The 20,050-nt window shown below is 37.1% G+C and overlaps 2 protein-coding genes across 3 annotated transcripts; both read left to right on the forward strand.

Moving 5' to 3' along the window:
- Positions 1-1,579: 1,579 nt before the first annotated feature.
- LOC124607468 (N-acylneuraminate-9-phosphatase) lies at positions 1,580-19,281 on the forward strand. Of its 2 annotated transcripts, XM_047139821.1 has the most exons (3): positions 1,580-1,768; positions 16,340-16,514; positions 16,723-19,281. In XM_047139821.1, the coding sequence occupies exons 1-3, from the start codon at positions 1,604-1,606 to the stop codon at positions 17,247-17,249; spliced, it is 867 nt and encodes a 288-aa protein (XP_046995777.1). In that variant the 5' UTR covers positions 1,580-1,603; the 3' UTR covers positions 17,250-19,281. The 2 variants fall into 2 exon arrangements, with proteins under 2 accessions (XP_046995777.1, XP_046995786.1); XM_047139830.1 differs by lacking the exons at positions 1,580-1,768; positions 16,340-16,514 and adding an exon at positions 4,516-4,733.
- LOC124607463 (neurochondrin homolog) lies at positions 1,867-4,615 on the forward strand. The gene has a single exon (XM_047139807.1). The coding sequence runs from the start codon at positions 2,193-2,195 to the stop codon at positions 4,422-4,424; it is 2,232 nt and encodes a 743-aa protein (XP_046995763.1). The 5' UTR covers positions 1,867-2,192; the 3' UTR covers positions 4,425-4,615.
- Positions 19,282-20,050: the final 769 nt, after the last annotated feature.

Consider the following 20,050-nt stretch of genomic DNA (forward strand, 5'->3'; position numbering starts at 1 on the left):
CAGACTGACTGGCATCTTGTGTAGACCTGCGATAGCACTGAACTTGGCACATCATTCCACAATGGTAGTTTTTGGCAGACATGCTGTCCCATACACATTCTTCATTCTCTGGTAGATGCCTCACACTGTCTGCCTTTTGGCAGCTGAGAAAAGAATAACAGCACAGTGGTCCTGTTTAGACAAATTTGGTAATAACATCACCATAGCTCAAGTTTCCACGTTTACTGCACACACATTGGAAAGATAGAATTGCCACATTAATCCCTTGCCTGCATGCACTGCATATTGGACTCATGCTCTGTTGCATACGTACTGCAGCAAAACCCACAAATGGAAATCTTTTTATATAAATGTTTATAATAAGTGATATGAATGCTCTAAATGTGAAGTGAATATTAAATTTAATAACTGCCTGGTCAATACTAATTACTTGTATGTCATGTCACTGAGATATTTTTCAGACATTACTCCTTGTGGCAAAAGCAAACCAGCTGAAACTTATTATAGCCATAATTCTGCCAGACATGGTGTAAATAAATATACAATCTTATCTTTCTGGGGAACTTTGACAATCGTAAACAGTATAGTTTCATTTTAAAATACATACATTGCTCCGAAGTAAATATTCTACATTACAGTACATGTTTATTTACATAGCTTCATTATTGTCAAGACCACAAATATGAAAGATAAATTAATTACATCGGGCTTATTTTGCTTATAAAGCTGTTTACAAATTGCATATGTGACTCTCTGGCAAGCTATCGTACAACTTCGATTCATCAAAGACAGTGAGCAAAAATTCTCTTCATCATAATGTTGGTCGTGACACGAATGATGTTGACACTCGATAGGTGAAACATTAGTTGCCAAGATTAAAACTGGACGAAAAACACCAATTAACGTTGAGATTTCCTCCTAAACTAAATCACATTATCACCACAGTTTGTCTTATCTCAGCTATTCTACATATTATTTTATCAAGAAACACCTTCCTCTCCTTCATATATCATTACTAAAAATCTACTAAATACGACTTTTTCAGCACCTGAATTTCTCTCTTTTTTATCTTTAGGTTTATCCATTTTCCATTGTTTCAGTTTTTCGCAAAACTCAAGCTTGCCTAGTTTCCAAATTCTGAGGAACTGTAATCGGCTTCCGCTAATGGAGGACAAATTCTCGCGACTCGAACGCCAGATGCAAAGTTAAATCGAGTTACGCTCTGTTATTCCGCTTGCGCGTCCCGCGAGTGACGGTTATTTTAGTTACATCCTGGGACACTAATTACAAGTACAATTTTTACCATCTAGTGTTTTGAAGACAATGAGCAACAACTTCTGCTCATAGTACTTGTTTCTGGTACACATAGGAAGAAGAAATTAATTGCTGACGTATTATTTTCCAAATAAAATTAAGTCTGAACTAGACTGCAATACGCATTTTACACCTCTATTGTAGATAACCTATACAGCCTTCTACAACGTCAATGATATTTATCGTGGATTAACCGATCAGTTCCTATCTTCGGCGTTGTGGGCTTTGGTTTCAGTTCAAAGGCCTTTAAAAGTGAATTGTAGAAAACGACTACTCACTACAGTGATTTATGCTGCTCCGCGTATTATACTCCTGTGCAAGAAATATTATACACAGTATGCGAACAAATATCAAAGATGTTTCGATAAGAACCCGAAAGGTTTCTGCGATATTATTTGATCTTGACAATACATTAATAACCACCAGGAAAAGTGATCAGCTGACGTGTGAAAAGGTACAGTATGTTTAAACGAAAACAAAGACGCCTCTATCTACCGGTTGTTCAAGGTTAATTTTCAAGCGACTCTACAGAAGGCTATCGATGTTGTCCGATAATCGATAGATAGTGGCGGAACTCGCGTTTGAGTGCTAGAAATAACTCGACCACGGAAGCCGATGGAGACGCTATGGAAACTCTAGACATGTGTTCCAAATATAGACTTCGGGGCGACGGTCAATGTGTTTTCGAAAATAGACAGACTGATAGGCAGCTTCTGCTAGTCGCTTAGCGGCCCGTGACACGAAAATCATGTGCTGCTGATTTCGTTTGTTTACGCAGTTGTTTCGAAGTGAAAGTTTAAGCAGTGCAGACGGTGAATTTGTGTTTATGTTCTTCACGTAGTTTCCATTCATAAAAGTGTGTGAATACTTCCTCCATCATGTCGGGAGGGGTTCCAGAATCTGTAAAGAAGTGTGTAGCCATTCTCAAGGCGTCCCAGAGCGATACTGAAAAGTTTGCTGCCCTTTTTATGGTGACGAAACTTGTTAAAGCTAAAGATTGCAATACCGCTAGCAAAAGACTTCTGTTTGAAGCAATTGGTTTCCCGTTCTTGAAGAGACTGTTGCTAAGCCCGGACGTTCCTGCTGATTGTCCACCAACTGTTTACAAGTCAGTGGCATTGTCAGTCTTGTCAAGTTTCTGTTCAGATGCTGAACTCGCAACTCATCCAGAGATGCTTGCTAATATACCCGTGTTCTTGGATATCGTGCAACAAGCAGATGATGACGATCTTGATGATAATCTGATGGTTGTAAATGAGGCATACACATGCCTTCAGCATATAGCTGCACATGAACCTGGTCAGAAAGCTTTGCTAGATGCTGGTGCTATTTCCAAAATGTCTGAGATATATTCGCAGCAAAGTTTTCAGACTGATGAAGCCCTTAGTATATTAGTGACTCTTGTTAGCTGTGTCGGGCCTTCTGCATGGGACAATAATCCAAAACCATTCCATGCGATAGTGACTAAAATAGCGCTGGATTTTGAGACTGATCATAGTGAGCGGAAGTTTGAACTCTGTGGGGTGCTTCAGGCCTTACTGGCTAATTGCAGGAAGGAAATAATTGCTGCAACAGCCACTGAGGAAATATGGCCTGGAACTATTCAAAAAGGATTGACAGATATTTTGTCTAGCAAAATAGGTAAATCACAGAGAGACCCTGCTCTTAAACTTGCTTCAGTCATGGTAGAAATATTGGGTGTTGAGTGGACACTGACAGATGAAGATAAGCCACGTCAGTTCTTTATGCTCTTGGTTCAACTTTGCTCAATTGAGGTTAGAATGCAACTTGAGGACCAGAAATTTCAGGCTATTATGGCCAATGCAGATCTTGTTTCAGCTTGCTTCACTGTGTTAGAATTATCTATTTCATTTGTAGCTTCAGACACGCTTGAACTGGAACAGAAAGAAAAGCAGCAACTGTATACAGCACTGAAAGGTGCATTTGCAGCTGTGATGAATGTTCTTTTGCAAGTGTCAAAAGACTTTCCTAAAAATAAGGACACTTTAGATATAAAAGCAAAAATGTTTATTTGTGCCATGGTGAGAGTTTTGTCTGCTTGGCTTGCACAAGAAACCTCAGCCATGAGGAATGCAGTTTACACTTTATTGCCTTTTATGTTAACAATAGCTAATGAAACATTTTATGCATACAGATCAAGATATCTGACTGAGAAGGCCCAAGCCTCGCAGTCAGGAGTGACTGATATGGCAGCAGTTCAGAAAGATCCAATTAGTCAAGCAAATGTATTGCGTTTCATGCTTCCAGCCTTGTGTCATTTGGCTGTAGAAGAAAAAGCCCGAAAAATTTTGTTGGATGTGAAAGAAGATGAAGTATTGTATGAATCTTTTGCATTTCATTGGTCAATTGTACACTATAAAAAGCCACCTGTCCCTAAATCGGAGAGGGGCAAAGCAAAAGGTCCAGAACCAGAGTTAGATCCAAAAACACTGGAGGAGATGAAGGATTCCAGAGCAGCCATGATTAGTATTTGTAATATTTTTATGAATATAACTGTATTAGAACCAAAACTTGTCGAAGAAAGTACTTTGTTTGCCACATTACTGAAATTTATTTTTAATAATTTACCAGAACTGAAAAACATACCAGAAAATCTGGTCCTTCATGGCAACATGGCTGTTCTTGGTCTTTTACTTTTGAAACAACAGGCTAAGAAAGTGAAGAAAAATGATTTCACCATCTGTCGGTATATACAAGCTACAATTCGTTTCTTATGGGATGCATTTAATGTAGATGAATCAAATGATGCCACCTCACTTGTTGTTACTATGGCATATAAGAAGTATTGGATAGAACTCATGGAACTGTGGTTTTTAGGAATGCAGACTATGAGTGCCGTGTTGGCCCTTGTCCCTTGGATATCTGAATTTGCAATTGAAAGTGGATGGGCTCAAGGTATTATTGACACACTGAATAAAGTTAAAACAGGTTCTCTACCAGCAAATACCAAAGCAGCATATGAAGATTTCCTTTGTCGCCTTGTTGATGCAAACAACAGTGTTGCAAAAGTCCTTAAGAAACATGATGCTCTGTCAGTATGCAGAACCCACAGATTTATGGAACTTGGAAAACGTCTTTTTGGGGATTAATTGTCAGTTACTTGTAACTTTGTGTAACTAAATTGTGTTGTCTTTTCTATAAAGCATTTTATTTTCTTTGTTACTGTAGGCATTAATAATGGGAAATTACAAATTCTGTAAAAATAGTATATATTTTTGTATTACTTTTCAATTGTGAGAGTTCTGTGATAACATGTGGAGATCAAAAAAGTGTCATTGATTGTACTTGCTTATAAATTCCAACACAACCACAATGCTTAATTTCACAAGAAAAACTTCAGTCTGGCTACTTTTGGACGATTCCTGGAGTACTACGATCTATGCCACTGTTGGATAGAGGTATTTTATGATCAGACTGTATACTATATGGCATGGGGTGTAATTACATTATCTAGTGGTGAATTCTGTAGGAATTTTTTGGGTAACACAAGTGTGCTGTGATAATATGAGAAACACTTTCCATTGACTGTTAGCATGAGAAATGATAGTGTAACCACTCACATTATTGGGAAAAAAAGCCTGTAGTCAATCCCTAGTATCCAAATTAACAGTCTTAATCTAATGCATTGAGTAAAATAGGTAACACAGAGAATGCATTGAGTAGAATAGGTAAACATAGAGAAATGAGCTGTATGATATGGTAACATGAAACATTTTGGTGTTTACTGTTTAAAGTGGTTACTGGTATAGTGAAGGACAGACATGATGTAATGAAGAATCAGCAAAGAATAGAACAAGCATTACAGGTGATTGAGCAGTGAAGTTTCAGACTGTGTGTGAACACCAAGACCAGTGAAATTAAAAATGTAATTGAATTGTGTGAAAGTGACTATATTCAGAGGGAAAAAAAAGGGGAGTGGCTTGTAAGAGGGAAACATTTCTCACCTTCATTTGCTTTTGTTTAATATCATATTAACAAGAAAAAAGTATTTCTAGATCAAGATCAAGTCCAAATCTAAAAATAATGTGAATAGGCATGTAAAGTCCAAAATACAAATAATCCTAGGTATGGGTTGGGGGTACAACAATGGAGGAGAAGAACGCGTACTTTTCAGTTGTCAAATGTAGGTATAACTATACACTGACTCTTGACCTTCCATTACATTTGGTAAGTCCATTAAGAAAGAAATAGAAGTGTAGTGATAGGCCAGAGAGTATCTCAGCAGGCCCCTTGCATATCAGTTCTTGTGAACTGAGATATTTGCAGCTAACAGTAAGGGGTATTTGCAGGTACTGGTCTTTTGTAATTGCTGCCATTACGAATTGCATACAGCCACAGTTTCAGATACAGAATTTCACGTCACTGACTTTGTTCATCCCACCATCAAGCACTGGTGCAGAGTCAACACCATTATCAGTGTAGCTGTTCTACAAAGATTTCATACCTAGTACACAGTTTTCCATTGTGCTAATTATTTTCTCCAAAATTAGTTCGAGGAAGGAAAGGGACTACCTGCGCTATGTCTTGAATATTGGTGGGGAAACTTATGCCTTAGAATTTGGCCTGTAAATTATTGCTTGATCATTTTAAGGTTTTTTCCTTTACATAAATGACTGACATTTAGACAGACATGTTTTTACTTCCCAGCAATGACTAATGCCATTTTACCAAAAGTAATCGGTGAAATTAGAGCCTTCATTCTTTACTTTCTTAATATTGATGGATATGAAATACAGTAAAGGAGATAAAATACATCATTGTCAAAAAGGAGATCAGATCATTCATAAAGAAGATTAAGAAGTGCAAATTGAGAAATTTACACAAAGATGAGTTAACAAACAACACATGAAAAGTTAGTGTTAAGAAATCTGGGAAAGAGAAAGAAGAATCGAGGAGGTAAAGGATACTAGAGCAGCAGCATAGAACATTGTTAGATGACTAGATTTAAGGTAGCATGCAAAGAAGCATGGCACAATATAAACAGAAAAATGACTGAGAGCAGAAGTAATTAATACAGACAGTGCTTTGGAGACTGATTGTGACTTTGGTGTTGAAAAAAACCACTTTAAGGCCTTGACTAATTCATATAATTATTTTTGTATAGTCTGTTGTGTTTTAGAGACTGCATGTATACTCAATTCAGTTTTGTACTAATTCTGTGAAGTAATTGACTAATTATTCAGCCAAAATTATGATTGTTGTAGTCCTTTAGGATTCATGTATGTACACTCAGCTCTGCAGTATTATATTTGTACAGTAACATTTTCTAGCTTTCATCTGTACAGCTACCATCATTAGCTTGTGCTCACACAAAAACCATATATAGGGACTTTTATATGGGCAGTATATTTCATGATGTACTAACAATATTACTATGCCAAGCATTAAGCATTTAGATTAAATGAATACACAGTCACAAGATGTAATACTAGTATATATTTCTATGTAGCAAAAAATCTTTGTAGGACTAAGTGATCTCTGGCACTGATTTCATCTCACTGTATTTGAATATTATGAAGGTCTGGAGGTACACATGAGAGTGCTTACAGATACTTCACACTCACTGCCCATACAACACAATACTTTTTCACCACAATTGAAACTTTTCACATTCAGGTCCTCCACTCTGTGCACATACAGTAGTTGTTTAAACTATACTTCTGTTCAGAACAGTAAAACTGCTGCATTCTCAACTCTTTTGCTTTTTTTTATTGTCTTCTCCATATAATCTCTTCTTTTTGCATCCAGCTCCCTTTTCAGACCCATGAACGCATTTTTTTTTACTAACTGGAAAGCTGACATCTATCCAGTGTGCCATCAACTTACTTCGTAAAATCTGTAGCATCTTTTAGTGTTATATTTGGTGTGACAGTTCATGATGTTAGTGCGAGACATTACTGAAATATTTGCCAATGGACACTACCACCAGTACTGACTAAGGGTTCCAACTGTCATTTAATTGTGTGGAACAATTTCACAAATAATGTTTGAATTTTTTTCGCTAGGCTCAGAGAAAAGTTTGAACATTCACATGTTTCACGGATCATAATACAATCTCTCTTGAGGCCATTTTAAAATTGCAGTACATTTACTTAGTGAAAAACATTGCAACATAGACCATTAACATGGTTGTCTTAAGATACTTTTTTTGGTTCCAAAGACAGGATAATTCTGTGATTTCTCAGCATTGACAGTTATTTAACGTTTGTAGGTGAAAGTTAATGATGTATCTCAGATGGAATAATGAATTTCAAGCAGAGCAATATTGACTTTATTTATTCACTACTAATTAAAATTATTTATTGAGGCAAGTTAAGATGATGCAGTTGATAGAGAATGCATTTATTCCCAAAATAAAAACAACATACACAGGACAATGATTTCTCTTAATTTGGAGCCGCTGTGGAACCGTATATACAGAAGACTACTTATGATTATGCTCTCATCTTCTGGTAGACCTTTTAACACATCAATTAAAAACGGTTCAGATCCTACATAACTGACAATATCCAATGATACATACAGATGTTTAATAACAAAATGTATGTAACAAAGTTATATTGGATTTTTAGGAGGCTGAGCCGTTAGCATGGTATAATGTGGAGCATTAAGCTAGATGCAAAGCATATGGGAAAGTACCTACATTCAGAAATCATAAAGTTTGTAATTTAGCAATTAAAGATTTTCTTGAGGGGATTGACTGATATAGTTTTGTCTCTAGAACAGATGAAGTTGATGAAAGCAAAGCAGTGTGAGTTACACTCTCCATCTTCTCTCATAAGACTGTGCTGCATAAAAAAAGAGGCCATTAATGATGCACTCAAATAGTAGAATTGAATTTTCTCATTTTGAGAGTAATGAAAGTGTGATCCGTTTTCGTTGCTAAAAAACATTCAACAGGCTAGATGGCATAAAATGCAGGCGTTTCTTTATTTAAGACAATTAGTTTTGATGGACTTTGCTTATCTTCAGGTCTTAAAAATATGTTTGTTGTGAAAACATGTCCATTTCATACTAAACTTCACACCAAGTTGTCACGTGGATAAAAATCAGCACATTCTAAAAGGTTTGTCATAATGCAACGAGCATCTGTGATGTATATATGAACACATTTTCCACAATAAAAAGATTTTTAAGACCTGAAGATGACAGCAAAGTCTGTCGAAACCTGGTGTCTTAAATAAAGAAATATTTTATGTGATCTAGGCTGTTGATAGGGATTGTGGATAGGTGGTGCTCAGTGGGAATGTGGATTGGCCATGAGAAGTGCCGACATGTCTGCACAATTGCGATAGTGCTGTGTCTCAGGTGGTGCTATGGTTGACATACTTGCCTAGTAAGCAAGAGGTCCCTGGTTCGAATCCTGGTCCGGTACACACTTTCAATCATCAACGCTGATACTGCAGCTGTCAGCAGTGATCCCATTCAGTTTACAGTACATGCTTGGCACTGAGTCGAATGATGGTCTCTGGTCCCTGAACATCGTATCTCATTTCAAATAGCCAAAGACTGTGTCATTAGAGGGTCGAACTTATGTAACTGAACATATAAGGATGATGTGCATTGTGATTCAAATGAAATGCTATAAACCATAAACGTTTATGTTAAACAGGGTCTTGATATTTGACTATTTTGCACTTGATTTAGAAAAAAGGAATTCTGTGAAATGACTTTCATCATAGCTGTATATTAGTTTTCTGCCTGAGAAACACTGCTCACCAGTTTAAGTGAACATGAACCTATATATACACAATTCAGTAAAAAGGATGCTGACATCCATATGTAATCCGGAATTGGCCACTAGATGTCATAAGAGATGGATCCAACAGGTGGAGAGTAATGTGTCGTCTGTGGAGAAGCAGCAACAGCAAGAATGGGTGGGCCAGGATAGTACAGTGACTTCGAACATGGTAGTCATCGGATGTTGCCTGAGTAACAAATCTACTAGGAAGATTTCAATGTTTCTAAAGCTGTTCATGTTGACTGTCTGTGATGGGATTATGTAGTTGTGAAGTGGAGCGGACTTCATGCACTGACAGACTGGGACTGTCTAGAGCATTGCAGAGGATGGTCATAAAAAAAGTCACATGATATCATCGGAAGGAATCACTAGTGAGGCACAGAGTGCTACCAGCAGAACAGCTAGCAGAATGACCCTGCGTAAGGACTTTAAAAGAATGAGGCACAATGGTTGAGCAGCTTCTCACAAGCCACACATTTTGTAGCCAATACTGACGCCTGAGGCGGTGAAAAGAGCAGCGTCACTGGACAATGAATAATTGGAAACAAGTAATTTAAAGTGATTAATCATGCTACACTATGTGGCAATCTGATGGAAGTGTTAGGGTTTGGCGAGTGCACGGAGGTTGCCCTGCCGTCAAAGGTCAGATATCTACATCTTGCACTAAAAATATTTTTAATAAAAGAAGAGTATATTTTTAAGTTGCTGAAACAACTGAATCAGGAATGGGCATGGAAGTCATCTGTCAACTATTGAAAGCACTGCACACATAATCTACCCCGTGCCTCTCCTCACATGTATGCAAGTTTGTATACCAGCAATTCAACACTTAATTGCTTCACAAGCTAGATTCATACCAAGTTTAAGTCTAATTCGTGACTCCTGCTGTTGACTTTGTGTGTGTCAGCTCTGATCTCTTGTCTTTCCTTTGGTAGCTCATGAGTGGAAAGTCCTCATGCCACAATTGTTGTTTGTACTTACTTTTTACTTTCATTCTGTTAAACTTCCTCATATCTTGTTGCATTGTATGATATCACTAAGAGAAGTACACGGGCCAATTTATCTTATCCAGTCATATTGCATTTGGAAGTATTAAGGTAAATCACATTAAACTAGAGAGGAAAAAAAAAAATATGTTGAATGTTTCATTACCCTTTCCAGAAATATTCAATTCTATGAGTGGCGTTTCAGATTACTGAATAATTAGTGTACTGTAGAGGAAAGAGCTCTGACTTTTTCACAAAATATTTAGTTTCACAAAAAATACTCTGTTTAGTTTCAGTGGTATGAGACTTCGTGATAGCAGGAAAACCTTTACGTCCCCCTCCTATATCTGAATCCCACTATATTTTTATCTAATGGATCATTGAGAGCCATGCACAGGCAGTTATCAAGAAACAAGATGGGAGAATGTTCATTTGCCATCTGCATAAATGGAGCTTTCCACTAAAGTACTTTGTACAAAAAATGTAAGTTGTTCAGATGCAATGATACATGTATCAGTTATTACAGACCATTCAGGTATCAACGGAAAACATAAGTTTACTAAAGAATGGAAAAACTGCATCAAATACACTTCTGCAACAAAGTTATGATACTCTGGTAAAATCTGTCCCATTTCCAAACTGATCCGGTCTTTCAGTGTTTGACACTTGTCATTATTTGGCTAAATTCCAGTGTCTGAGCACACAAAGCTCCTTATTAATAAAGCAATGAATACTAAAAAGACCTCCAGTTTAATTTCTAACTTTATTGTTTAAATGAGTCCCAAAATTATTCTAAAGTTGACAATCTGTAACATGTTGTTTGTGATAATGAGCACCTGCAGTAATGCAACTGAAACGTGCTACATCTAAAAGCAGCTTTGTTACCCAAGTGTTATCTTGACATCACGTACAGCTTCTCAAAACTGAGCAACAGAGGTCTGCATCTGACATTTATGCTCGCTCATATTGCTCGGTGAATGCAGTTATGCTTAAGTCTGGCAGATGTCAATACAACTGCTTTGGACATGGCGAGCAAGTGCACTCAACTTCCTTGGTGCTCGTTTGAGCAGGCTCAGATGGTCAAAGAGTCTACTATCCTAACCTCAGCGGCCACTCAGTTCCCCGCTGTAGGATCATGGCGCATATATGTGAGATGAAGGGGAGTGTGAAAGCAACTCCTTTTCCTGTGAAGAAAAAAAAAATCTGAGGAATTTATTAACAACTACATCTAGAAAACATTACTTGCTTTGTAGGAGTAAACTGCCAGCATTTGAATATGCTTTCACTTGTTGACGATCGAGGTACTAATGTATGCAAGGCATTGCAATACTTTCAGCATGCATAATGCTTTACAAATGTGTTGAACACAGTCCTGAAACACATTTTTGATGATGATTATTTGATAAATGATTTTTCTGTAATTAATTCCACAACTTATGCTGTCAAAGATACTATCCACTTTGTGAAGAAAACTGGTCATGTGAATTTGATGCAGACAAGCTTGAAGCAAGAAATGGACACTAGGTAGGCTTTCACAGAATGCTACAGTCTGCAGTTAGGCAGTATGATTAAATCATGGAAATGCCTCGGGAGAGAAGCGTCTGTCTTAACAACTTACTAGTTACGACAACAACACTCAAAAAGAACTCGTCACATTCTTAGAGCCATTCAAAGATGCAACAGAAGTGCTGGAAGGCAAGAAGTTTCTAACAGTTCAGTCTGTTTTGTTACGGGTACACAAACTGAAAAGTCATTGTCAAACAGGGCCCAAAGATACAGAGGTACATTTAAATTACTGTGGACCCATTTTCTTGTTTAACAGATTCTGCGTGTCCTGCAAATGAAAACTGCAAAGTGCCAATTTCAGTGGCACAAGTATCTAGACAGTACAGCACAGCTATCATATTATCGTCTATTAACTGTGGATCCTACGATTGTCGAATGAGTGCTGTCTCTGTTTCGTAGGGGAGAAAGCTGAAATTCAAAAGTTGCACAGAATTGAAATGTGTCTGTGATTGACTTTCTGATTATTGAAAATGGTCTGTTTCTGATAGGGCTGGAACACTAAATACTGTGCATCAAATATGAGATGGGATTCAGTTCCTGATAAGCTACAACAAAATTATGACATGGCAGTAATATCTCACTGTTTTTATAATGGCCACTGAGAAAATGTCAATCATGCTCAGCAGTCAAAAAAATGCTCTGTTTTCAGAGTGACTAGATTGTGGACCATGTCATACGCAATCTACCGATGAAACTGACTTTTATTTCACCTGAATGGATAGTAGTGACAATGACGATCCACCTGAGAGGTGGAAGCATGACAGCAGTCTCTTTCCTAATTTAGCAAGAAGAATGTTTTGTGTTCCAATCTGAAATATGACTAGTGAAAGAAATTTCAGTGCAGCTTGGAACCCTCGGATGGACGAAGTAGACTTGAAACAAAATGAGTTGATTTGCTGTAATTACACTAACGGAATAATTTGGAGGCAATTTTGTCCTTGTTACAATTCTAATTCCTTAGATGATCAAGTTCACACATGTACATTTGAATCAACTAAGCAGGTGGTGGTATAAAAAACAGGAATGCTCTATCAGTACAAAAATTGGTAGTTAAGTTTTCTAATGAAACTTCAAATGATTCCAAATTTCTGTCGTTGCATGAAACAAGCTATAATCAGATGGCATACTGTAGGACTCTACAGTGTAGTGTAGTGCTGTGAAGCAGTTTGTATACGTTTATTCTTTCTCCTGTCTATCAATCCATAGTGCAGTATTGTGGAGCTTATATACATATATTCTCTTTTGCCAAAAGTATGTAAACCTTCTGAAAGTGCACAACTTTATTTTGAAAAGTTTAAGGATATCTTTTACACCAATTCCTATTGAATTCTTCATTTTATTAATTCACACATACAGGGCTATTACAAATGATTGACGCGATTTCATAAATTCACTGTAGCTCCATTCATTGACATATGGTCGCGACACACTACAGATACGTAGAAAAACTCATAAAGTTTTGTTCAGCTGAAGCCGCACTTCAGGTTTCTGCCGCCAGAGCGCTCGAGAGCGCAGTGAGACAAAATGGCGACAGGAGCCGAGAAAGCGTATGTCGTGCTTGAAATGCACTCACATCAGTCAGTCATAACAGTGCGACACTTCTGGACGAAGTTCAACAAAGATCCATCAACTGCTAACTCCATTCGGCGATGGTATGCACAGTTTAAAGCTTCTGGATGCCTCTGTAAGGGGCAATCAACGGGTCGGCCTGCAGTGAGCGAAGAAACGGTTGAATGCGTGCGGGCAAGTTTCACGCGTAGCCCGCGGAAGTCGACGAATAAAGCAAGCAGGGAGCCAAACGTACCACAGCCAACGGTTTGGAAAATCTTACGGAAAAGGCTAAAGAAGAAGCCTTACCGTTTACAATTGCTACAAGCCCTGACACCCGATGACAAAGTCAAACGCTTTGAATTTTCGATGCGGTTGCAACAGCTCATGGAAGAGGATGCGTTCAGTGCGAAACTTGTTTTCAGTGATGAAGCAACATTTTTTCTTAATGGTGAAGTGAACAGACACAATGTGCGAATCTGGGCGGTAGAGAATCCTCACGCATTCGTGCAGCAAATTCGCAATTCACCAAAAGTTAACGTGTTTTGTGCAATCTCACGGTTTAAAGTTTACGGCCCCTTTTTCTTCTGCAAAAAAAAACGTTACAGGACACGTGTATCTGGACATGCTGGAAAATTGGCTCATGCCACAACTGGAGACCGACAGCGCCGACTTCATCTTTCAACAGGATGGTGCTCCACCGCACTTCCATCATGATGTTCGGCATTTCTTAAACAGGAGATTGGAAAACCGATGGATCGGCCGTGGTGGAGATCATGATCAGCAATTCATGTCATGGCCTCCACGCTCTCCTGACTTAACCCCATGCAATTTCTTTCTGTGGGGTTATGTGAAAGATTCAGTGTTTAAACCTCCTCTACCAAGAAACGTGCCAGAACTGCGAGCTCGCATCAATGATGCTTTCAAACTCATTGATGGGGACATGCTGCGCCAAGTGTGGGAGGAACTTGATTATCGGCTTGATGTCTGCCGAATCACTAAAGGGGCACATATCGAACATTTGTGAATGCCTAAAAAAACTTTTTGAGTTTTTGTATGTGTGTGCAAAGCATTGTGAAAACATCTCAAATAATAAAGTTATTGTAGAGCTGTGAAATCGCTTCAATAATTTGTAATAACCCTGTATATGAATCACAAGCATAATCTTAATTTGATGTCTGTAGTGTCCAACGTGAAAAAACTTACAATGGCAATGAAGACAGACAATGACTGAAATTGGAGATTAAGTAAGTGCAAAGAATTGGTGGATATGTCAGCTGTCACAATAATGACTGTGGGAGGGAGGGGGGGGGGGGGAGAGAGAGAGAGAGAGAGAGAGAGAGAGTGAGAGAGAGAGAGAGAGAGAGTATACACTGAGGCATTCTTGCAAAAGGTTTCTTTAACGAAAGTATTTAGATAGCTAAGTAGGACAGTGTTTCTTCATAGACATAAATGTGACAGCGTGCCTCTACACAATTTTGTCTTCCGAGAGTGGGTTCCAGTAGTAACTGTGTATGTAATATCTGTTTGCCATTCAGTTTTAGCTTGAAAAGTTTTTGCAGTAGTGACTAAGCAGATCAGCGCCTTCCTGAAAATTTTCTCTATTCTAACATGATACTACATACTTTAATATTACTCATTTTTCTTTACATGTAGTATTCAGATCTGCCGAGGTCTTCCGAACACATGCAATAAAATAGCAAATAATTCAAATTTAGGAACAAATTAACAGTTTTATTTAACATCCACAAACTATGGATTTAAAAACAAACAAAAAAAAAAAAAAAAAAAAAAAAAAAACCCTAAATGTCATACTAGTTAGAGGAGCTTTCCTTTCCATGCTGAAAGCAATCCAGTTGTCTCCAAGGCAATTGAATTTCAGGTTCTGGGAGAAATCTGTAGGATGAAGTTTAAAGTCTCCAAGCAACACACAAAGTACATATATTTTAAGGTACACAGTCATGTCTTGTACTTGCCAATTTTTTGGCTAAAGCTGCATCTTGACGATAACATTGTGAGAAATCAAAGAGAAGGCTGTATAATACTCAGCTCAAGCAATGAGAGCGAAGTGGTTAGTACAGCACTTGAATGCAAATACCACACTGTCAAGTTTTAGAAAATGACTCTGAGCGCTATGGGACTTAACTTCCGAGGTCATCAGTCCCCTAGAACTTAGAACTACTTAAACCTAGCTAACCTAAGGACATCACACACATCCATTCCCGAGGCAGGATTCGAACCTGCGACCGTAACGGTCGCGCGGTTCCAGACTGTAGTGCCTAGAACCGCTCGGCCACACCGGCCGGTGTCAAGTTTTAGAGAAAGCAGTAGTGTTATAAGAAAAAATGGTAGAGATATTAAAAATTGATTAGTGAATTATACAGAGGGGGTAAAAACAAGAACAGACTGCAACACAGTATTATTAAGATCTGAATTAAAAACATATGATAGATAATAAGGCTCATGCAGTGTTATCTGGCTGCAAGATGATTCATATTTATTTTCAATTAGCTGAATAATTATTAAGAGGCTCACAACCTTCTTGCCATGAAAACACAAACAGAGTCTCTTGCTCTAGTTTAAAAAGTATATCTTCTCCTTTCTGAGAATATGAAACAATCTTCCATGTGGGGTCAGCTCTTTGCTGAAAATTTCCTCTATTCTAACATGATACTACATACTTCAATGTTACTCAGTTTTCTTTACATGTAACATTCAGATCTGCTGAGGTCTTCTGAATACAACAATAAATAGCAAATACAGTAATTCAGATTTAGGAATAAATTAACAATTTTGTTTAAGAGTTACAGACTATGGACTTAAAAACAAACAAAATAATCTAATGTTTTACTTAGTTAGTGGGGCGTTCTTTTCCATGCTGAAAGCAATCCAGTTGTGTCCAAGGCAACTGAAACTGCTAATTATTGAGAAACTGCTTATTATAGTTGTGAACTAGGAAGTAATAAACAAATGCCTTGTTTTGATGACCATCAAGCTCAAACCTTGAGTGAAAGGGCAAAAATGGGAAAACGAAGTCAGGAAATGTTGATTCGCCATTCATAATACAATCAATCTTAATTAATGATCTATATTTAAATTTTTACCTACTTTGACTCAGAATAACATACAAGCTAAATAAACCACAAACACTGTAAATTAACAGGTTTCAGAATACTTACAAGAAGAATATGATGTACCAAAATCAAAAGCTGAAGCATACACACGTATATTTCTGAAGAATTTCCAATCTTGTCCAGAAAACAGTGACATGAGTCTTGACCAATGGCGACTCTTTCTATGGACCCAAGCACTTGGCTCTACATATACACACATATCAGGTTGGTTGTTACTAACTGTCCTATTCTGTCAAGAATTTTCACAGCAAACAAAGAAACTATGGCATCTGTAAATCCTTAATAATGATAATTAATATGAACATTATTATTCTAATTATTATTACTAATAATGTATTTTCAATTATAATATGTAACTTTTACTGATATATTAATTGAACACATTTTAATTATCCATTGCAATTGTTTTCAGACAATGTATACAGGATGTGGCTTCAATTAAGAATGACATATCTACTTCCTGGTGCTGAGATCTGGGCTTTGCTGCATAAACTTCAGTCTCAGTATCATTTAGGTTTGATTACAAATGGAACATCTCGTGCTCAGTGGGAGAAGATACAGGGATTAGGTCTTCAAAACTGCTTTGACTGTATATTAGTATCTGGGGATCTGCCTTGGGAAAAACCTCAAAAAGCAATATTTTTGGAGGCATGCAAACAGCTTCAGACAGAACCAGAACACTGTCTCATGGTTGGTGACAAACTTGAAACTGACATCTGTGGTGCAATGTTGGCTGATATTGGAACAACTGTATGGGTTCCACTTACAGGACAAGAAGAACTGGATCCACGACCAGACTTCATACTGAATTCCATACTTGAGCTGCCTGAAGCTTTGCATATGCTTTCTGGATCAAAGGCATTTTCCTACTCACACAGATCAGTCCCTTCTCCTGACATAAAATCAGAAAGTAGTAATGTATGCAACAGCTTGAGCTAGCATAATGTACAAGTTTGAAATTTCCTGCCTCAGTGTTGTGTGTAAAACCAAATGTTTTTATTAGGACTCTTGAGTGAATAATGAATTTAGGATTAAGCAAAAATAATGTAATTGAAGTGAATACTTTTACAGGAAAACTAGTACAACAAGAAAGACAACTGTACACTCCAAACTGTGAAACTTGTCCTACTGCCAAAGGCTAATGCCAAATCCATTAACTCCCTTGGTAACTTCGTGAGAATATTAGGCCCTGCAGAATTCTTACATTTGAAGCATACCTACTAAATCCCATCACTCATATGAAAATCCCACAAATGAGGATGATAGCTGTACTGTGGGTGTGTTTCACACTGGACTTTACAAACAGTTTTCACAGCAGCCAGCAACATGCAGTGATTGTTGTACATTGCAAATATTTGATATATGTCCTGTTACGATACATTTTGCTATTAAAAGCAATTTATAAAGTACAGTTCCTGTACACTGGGACTTTCAGTGGATAATGCACATGTCTTTAGCACAGACTTATGGTTTGTGAGCTTTAGCATGCTGTATGATTATGTGCAATACAACCTACCTACTTAGTGTAGATTAAATAACTTCAACAATTTGCACTGATGAAAGTTAGGTTCACATCCAACTGATTTACCACCGCAAGTAAGAAAATGTCAATTATCTTGACTACTCATACACGTCTCAGACTGTAGATCAGTGCTCCAGCCCTGATAACATGGAATACAACAGAATAAATACGAAGTGGTTCTCTGTGCTTTGTCTTCTGTTAAATCTCAAATTTGTTAGCTGACCTTGTGACCTTTGTTGACTCCAAGTTTACCTCCATGCCAACAGTGATGCCTACAGGAAAGTGTAAAAGTTATTCCTCACTCATTTTTCACAAGTCTTTAGTATACTGCTGTCAATACTCTTTTATTATTTCCTTCTGTATTTAGTGGAACACACTGTATAGGGAATACAAATTTTAGCTTCCACAAAAATATTTTTTTATATTCAAAATTTTTGTAGTCCTGTTAGCAACTAATTAAACCTACAGTAGAATGTAGTTTGGGTGAGACACTGTGACTCTGCCCTGTTAAACGAGCTGATGTTCTCAAAGCATTATAGTCTCTCTGTGTGCTGGAATTGTCATACTCTAGATGTTACAAAACATACTCTGACCAATCCTCACACTTAATCATTTGGGAAACAGTTCAGTTGGTACATGCTGCCTCATAAGGGCCTTCTATTTGGTCATTGGAAACAGGGTTGGAAGGTAATGTGAAGAGTAAGGAAAGTGTTCATTTGTGAATGTCAACCACAAAACTGAAAAAACTTTGAACAAGTTAATGTGAGACAGAAAACTGTGGCAACTGTTAAGTACCTATTATTCAAAACAAATGTGGCCTTGTTATTAGAAGAGATGTACGTTTCTATAGGCATAATTAATGTACGAATGGTTAACAAAATAACTTGATTCTTAGCAAACATTCATCAGTTCAAATTTATGTCCTGCTTCTGAAGAGCATTATAAAATCTTGATTTATTTCCACGGAGTTGACACTGTTTCATGCACTGAAGTTGTACCTGAGCCACACTTTCAATAGCAGGCAGGGAGCTGATAACCTCAGTACTTAGGGTCATAAATTCACAGAAACGCAACTTTGGATAGCAGCATCAATCATACTTTAAAATACTGCTTGTCACTAAAATTGTGTGTACATAGAGAAAATGCTTCATTTTTTTTAGAGAAGCTTTTTTGGGCTTCAGATAATTGCCTTTATAAGACAGCATGTCAACTTATTTGTTAAAAAGCAACAATTTTGTGTGTTTTTTAATTATTTCATCTTTTGAGGAAGGAAAAAAAAAAAAATCACGGACCATTTGTAATTTCCTACTAGAAGACTGCATGTGCCTTTATTTATACAAAATGTTTGTAACAGAGTAATACGTTTGTTACTAAATTTGTATAAATATATTTATATATATTAACTCTTTTAAATGTTTTACTTTTTAATAAATGAGATACCAAATTTAATATGTTTATTTGGATGACATTTTCCCTTACATGGTATACTACTTTACAAGAAAAATGCAAACCATTGATTTCCACACAAATTTGTTTACAGTGCAGATGGAATGTTCACAGAGAAGAATGTTGCCACATTTCAAATATCGTATTCTATTTGTGAGATAATCTTTAATTCATATAATCATGTATTTAAATGAATAATATGGAATATCAAAATTAATTACTTTACTACATCTAACAGCACACAGCAGATTGTCTACTTGCTGGAGGAGAACAAGTGCCAACTAACAGTAATATGTTAAAAGTGTTTTCTGTAAACAGTGCTGCAAGACTTTAATGTGTTTAAATAATGGCTCCACAAAACTACCAAATGACACTGTAATGAATATTTTTCACAGGCAAATAGTTTCAGTCAAATGACTATATCTTCAAAACACATATTAACATTACATCCAGCTTAAGGGAGTTTGCTGAGCATGAAAAACAAATTGTTTTTTTTTTATTTGCAGTGACTGTCACCTGCATTTGTGTCTTTTATCTGATACATTTTCCAGCAGTCACCAAGACAAAAACAGAAAGTCTTATTACAGTGTTAAGCACAATGTCTGGCCAACACTGTACCAAATTTAATTTACAAGGAAACTGCTTTGAAACTGTTGTCATGTTATTCTGCAACTGAAAGATGGTTGCTTGACTGAAAATAGTTGCCTACAAATAAATATTCATTACAACTGCCTCTGGTGGTTTCAAGACATCGTTCTTTAGTAATTTAATA

The sequence above is a fragment of the Schistocerca americana genome, chromosome 1 (genome assembly GCF_021461395.2).
Source record: "Schistocerca americana isolate TAMUIC-IGC-003095 chromosome 1, iqSchAmer2.1, whole genome shotgun sequence".
In the NCBI taxonomy this organism is placed as follows: domain Eukaryota; kingdom Metazoa; phylum Arthropoda; class Insecta; order Orthoptera; family Acrididae; genus Schistocerca; species Schistocerca americana.

Bases quoted from the DNA above. Each gene is read 5' to 3' on its own strand.
- LOC124607463 (XM_047139807.1), top strand. From the start codon at position 2,193: ATGTCGGGAGGGGTTCCAGAATCTGTAAAGAAGTGTGTAGCCATTCTC.
- LOC124607468 (XM_047139821.1), top strand. From the start codon at position 1,604: ATGCTGCTCCGCGTATTATACTCCTGTGCAAGAAATATTATACACAGT. The intron at 1,769-16,339 runs GTACAGTATGTT...GTAAATTAACAG, and splicing joins ATCAGCTGACGTGTGAAAAG to GTTTCAGAATACTTACAAGA. The intron at 16,515-16,722 runs GTTGGTTGTTAC...AATTGTTTTCAG, and splicing joins TACATATACACACATATCAG to ACAATGTATACAGGATGTGG.